The sequence below is a fragment of the Oncorhynchus clarkii genome, chromosome 10 (assembly GCF_045791955.1).
Source record: "Oncorhynchus clarkii lewisi isolate Uvic-CL-2024 chromosome 10, UVic_Ocla_1.0, whole genome shotgun sequence".
NCBI lineage: Eukaryota > Metazoa > Chordata > Actinopteri > Salmoniformes > Salmonidae > Oncorhynchus > Oncorhynchus clarkii.
In genome coordinates this window covers 47,409,885-47,415,198 of record NC_092156.1, presented here as the reverse complement: position 1 = coordinate 47,415,198, position 5,314 = coordinate 47,409,885, and the positions used below count along the sequence as shown (strand labels likewise).

Genomic DNA, 5,314 nt, shown 5'->3' with positions numbered 1-5,314 from the left:
CAACGTGTACTGTTACAGGCCACAGTTGAATCCCCGGAGCCAGCTGAACCAGATAACGTAAGAAGGGCTTTTGGCTGAACTACATTTCCCATCTGTGTAGGACGTCATCACTCAATGACACCTGCGCACAGTGCCGCAAAAGACCAGGGAAGACAAGTAAAAAGGGAGACAGAGGAAAACAACACGCGAAAGAAAGGAATGTGTATCAAGCAACAAAACGAATTATAGTCGCTGAACACTTACTCACCGAACTATACACAGCCTCTTGGCTCGTGAATTTGTAGAAGAATTTGCCAAACGCGGTTTGGCGAGCTAGCTAACGTCGTTAACAACAAGTATTCTTTCTTCCTACGCGTTAGCAACGCAGCTAGCTAGCTACCAAGAGGATACGCGTGTGTGATCCAGACAAGAGCCGAGAAAACACGTATTTTGGACACACCATGAATCCTGAATAGTGAGTGAAGTTTGTGATATTTAGTTGTTTTTGTTAGCTCCGTGTTCAGTAACAGCAGATGAGGAGACGTAGCTAGCTAACTCAAACGCGTAACAAAATATATTGCGTCATCACTTGTTTACATATTTGTTCCCGAACATCTGATATGATATCGGGTTGTTTTACATGGTAGCTACAATGTTGTCATCATCATACCAATTTGATGACATAAAATTGCTGATCTAACGTTGGTTAGCTAGTTTGCTGAATTATTTATCCGTTATTTTACCAGGTAAGTTGACTGAGAACACGTTCTCATTTGCAGCAACGACCTGGGGAATAGTTACAGGGGAGAGGAGGGGGATGAATGAGCCAATTGTAAACTGGGGATTATTAAGTGACCGTGATGGTTTGAGGGCCAGATTGGGAATTTAGCCAGGACACTGGGGTTAACACCCCTACTCTTACGATAAGGGCCATGGGATCTTTAATGACCTCAGAGAGTCAGGACCATGGCACCCTACACAGGGCAGTGTCCTGGCAGTGTCGCTGCCCTGGGGATTTTTTTTAGACCAGAGGAAACTGTGCCTCCTACTGGCCCTCCAACACCACTTCCAGCAGCATCTGGTCTCCCATCCAGGAACTGACCAGGACCAACCCTGCTTAGCTTCAGGAGCAAGTCAGCAGTGGTATGCTGAATGAACCAATGAATTGGAGTGGAGATATGAGTCTCGTCACCTTTCTCTTTCTTCCACGTTTTCCTCTTGGACATTTCATTGTACACCCTTGCAGCTGTAGTTTAGCTATAATAACCTAATTTCAGATGGAAATGACTATAAACTAGCCTAACTCGTCAGAGACCTAAATGAAAAGTCAATGCTGGCGGTTTGATAGAATAGATCTGTTAGTCTCTAACCATTATTTGTTAGCCTCTAAACCTGGTTTTCCCCGTAGTGACTACCTGTTCAAGCTGCTTCTGATCGGCGATTCAGGGGTGGGCAAGTCTTGCCTCCTGCTTCGATTTGCGGTAAACAAAAAAAAAAACTATCAGTGTTATTGGCACGTTGATCAGTTTTCAGCTTTCAATCAACATTTGGATATTGTGTGTCTGCGAGTTTGTTGATTATATATGTGTGTGTGTTTTTTTTGAATGATGCATTTCAGGATGACACCTACACGGAAAGTTACATAAGCACCATCGGCGTGGACTTCAAAATCCGAACTATTGAATTGGACGGCAAGACTATCAAACTACAGATTGTGAGTTGAATCCAGCAAGCCTGGCAGCTGTCGGGAAGTGTCATTGCAGTTCATGCTTGCAGCCATGTAGTGTTTTAGGAAAATTAACATCTTGTTTTTCTTGTCTTATGTCTGTAGTGGGACACTGCTGGTCAGGAGCGGTTTCGCACCATCACCTCCAGCTATTACAGAGGAGCCCATGGTATCATCGTTGTCTATGATGTAACAGATCAGGTTAGTGACGCCTCTCCACAAAGGAGATTCCTTAACATCTATGAGTTAACGTTTATTTATTGACCACATATAACGGAGGTATTTTCTAGGAGTCTTACAACAATATAAAGCAGTGGCTGCAGGAAATCGACCGCTATGCCAGCGAAAATGTCAACAAGCTGCTGGTGGGTAACAAGTGTGACCTCACCACCAAGAAAGTAGTAGACTACACAACAGCCAAGGTGAGTCCACAGGAAACATGTGGAATCGGATACAGATGAACCACAGTACTTGAATTCAGCATGTCGCTAGAGTACACTTTATTATCAACTGTTAGGACACACTGTGTTTTACTTGCAATGGAAGCACCCTACTACTGCAGTCAGACTGGTTGACATGTGTCTCACCCTCCTCAAGGAATTTGCTGACTCCCTATCCATCCCCTTCCTCGAGACCAGTGCTAAGAACGCAACCAACGTGGAGCAATCCTTCATGACCATGGCGGCTGAGATTAAGAAGCGCATGGGGCCCGGGGCCACGACAGGAGGAGACAAACCCAACCTGAAGATTGATAGCACCCCAGTAAGGCAGTCTGGAGGAGGATGCTGTTAGGACTGCCCTGTCCCTTCCTCTCAACTCCAGAGGCCCAGGGGTAGAGTGACAGTACTGGGGTGGAGCTGACAGAACAGGAAAATATGGTGATGGAGGTGGTGGGATCTTCAAGAACTGACTGACATTTTTTTTTTCATTATTTGTTTTTCTCATCTTGACCTATGCCCATAATTAAGTGAGAAGGGTTTGTGCCCAAGGAGCAGTCCCCCCCCAACACACTCTTTTTATTCACAAATATGCACAGAATTGGAAACATCTTTGAAAAATGTGGTTGGCGTTGTTAGGCATGAAAAATGTTTTTAGCTATTCAAGCACTAATCCAGTATCTATCTGTAGCACTGGCTGTTTAAACACACACACACACACACACACACACGTGGTCGAAAGAAATCATGGATGTTCTTTCAACTATGGCTGACTACATAACTACCCTTTATGGCCTTTGTGGTTCCTAGTCAGACTGCTGATCGTTGAAGGTGAAATAAGAGGGACCATTGTGCCAGTTAAACCAGAGGCTTTATGGACACACTCCAGAGGAAAAATAGTGAAGACGAGCGCCGTTTGTATCATCTGTCCTTTCGGGAATTGAGATTCAAATTTGGAAGTTGTCATTGGGCTCATGCGCATAATATATAGGTTGTAATAGGGTTGCTGTTGAGGAGAAAGAGAAGACGGGGTGAAGTAAATAACAGGCTTTCTATCAAAACAAAGTTCAAAGTGGGGACAACATGGCAAATGGAAATCTGCAATCACGGCGTCCACATCTTTAATGTCTGTTTTAATCGCTGTTATATAATACTATTATTACATGGTGGTTTTACCACTGTGATTTTGTTTTGTTTTGATTCTCTCTTCTAATCGAGACGGTGTGTAAGCAGTAAGTGTGTTATTGTTTTGATTCTCTCTTCTAATCGAGACGGTGTGTAAGCAGTAAGTGTGTTATTGCTGTTTGATGAATTAGAGCATAACCGAAGGTCAACCGCATTTGGTTCTTTCTGTCTGGAGTGGTAGCTGGCTGTAAGCATCAGGAGTTTTCAGGCATGTCCAATCCTTTAGCGTTGAGTTTGATCTCAAGTCACAATGCATCCTGTACCAGTACCATCAGACCTTTTACATGCTCACTATAATACCATATGGACACCCTCTGGTTGATAAGGTAACATATTACAGTACTAACTCAACCATGCCATTAGTCACCATGGTCCAGCATTGCAACAAGGTTTGGATATTTGTTAGACAATATTTTGGGGAGAGTATGGCACATTACGTAGCCTGCCACAGTTGTTTTCACGTTTAACTGCTTCCTCAAACTTTTAGTTTCGGATATGTCTATTCTAATGACATGTTCGGGGGGAAGAGAGAGAATGGACCTCGGAGGAAAAAAAATCACCAGCGTCTCAAATTAGTATGGGATTTCAAGCAAGAGGAACACTTTTGCTTTCCTGAGTAAATACTGTAGAGCTGATGACTGTCTGGGAATTCCACTTTCTTAAGCATCACCGTTGATATCCTTGCCTTTTTGATGAAGAAGTATCTTGCGATTGGTTGGTAAACACAAAGGTTGCTGGGATTTTCCATTTAGTGAAATTTGACCCATTTAACTAGTTGGCTTCCTTAATATATTCTCTCTGGTTTACATTTCCCCTTTAAATGACAAATAGATTATTTCTAATCCACTAATTCAATCATTTGGCTTTTGGTCAGGGAAGCGATATAATGGAAAGATTGCGGCACGATGGTTATTTCTTCTTTGCTGTGGACAATGTAACATGTTCTTAATGCCCAGAAGATATTGGGAGTCCATAGTAATAAAGTATATTGTTATTATTGCCATTATTGTGTGTTTACTGTGTATCTGTTCTGTACATATTTTTTCAGGTGAATGTGATACCTGTAATGACCAGTAGAGGTCAGTCAGCACACAAACAATAGCTCGTCTGAGAGTTTTACACCATTTGACATCAGAGAGTTGTGCATGCTCATGCTGTTCCTCTTCTAGCTCTCGTAGGCCTACCCCGTTTCATGTCAGGGAATGACTTAAAAACAGCATGATCTCTACACACATATGCCACAAGGATGATTCATGTAAAGATAGTTTGCCGATGCTGGATGGAGTGTACAGGGTGTCCATTCTATCCTGTTCATTTCTAGCCTGTTCTTACATATAAGTAATTGCCAAAATAAAGGAAACACTGGAGTAAATTAGGAAAACAAAGTCTATTGAAAGCAGGTGGTTCCTGAGTCAATTAAGCAGTTAACATCCCATCCTGCTTAAGGTCATGTGTAAAAATTCCCAGTTTACCATTATTTTGGCTATCATGGCTAGAAGAAGATGTCTGTTACTTTGAAAGAGGGATCTCAAAGGAGAATAGGGGGTTTAAAGTGTGTGTGTGTGTGCTAGTCACCAGATCAACGCAATTGAACACTAATGGGAGATTCTGGAGTGGAGCCTGAGACAGCGTTTTCCATCAACAAAACAACAAATGGTGGAGTTTCTCGAGGAAGAAAGTCGCATCACTCCAATAGAGTTCCAGACACTTGTAGAATCTATGCCAAGGCTTGAGCTGGTTCTGTTGGTGTTTCCTTTATTTTGGCAGTTACCTGTATGTGGACGAGCAAGCTACAGTACCAACTGGTACCTGTGTGGACTGGGTCACAGTTGTCTGTCCATAGTGTAATATTGAGTAGTATTCAGTGTTCCCCTATATGCATTTAGCTAAAATGTTGCCGGCACTGGTGGGAAAAAAGGTATATATTTGTTAGAATGTAGACGTATATATGTATGCCCCAGGAAGACTCCATTCTCACCATAGCAGT

The 5,314-nt window shown here is 42.7% G+C and overlaps 1 protein-coding gene across 1 annotated transcript; it reads left to right on the top strand.

The window, feature by feature from the left end:
- Positions 1–81: 81 nt before the first annotated feature.
- On the top strand, positions 82–4,333 carry LOC139418662 (ras-related protein Rab-1B-like). Its single transcript, XM_071168294.1, has 6 exons — positions 82–454; positions 1,388–1,460; positions 1,598–1,693; positions 1,811–1,906; positions 1,996–2,127; positions 2,303–4,333. The coding sequence occupies exons 1-6, from the start codon at positions 441–443 to the stop codon at positions 2,495–2,497; spliced, it is 606 nt and encodes a 201-aa protein (XP_071024395.1). The 5' UTR covers positions 82–440; the 3' UTR covers positions 2,498–4,333.
- The last annotated feature ends 981 nt before the right edge of the window (positions 4,334–5,314 follow it).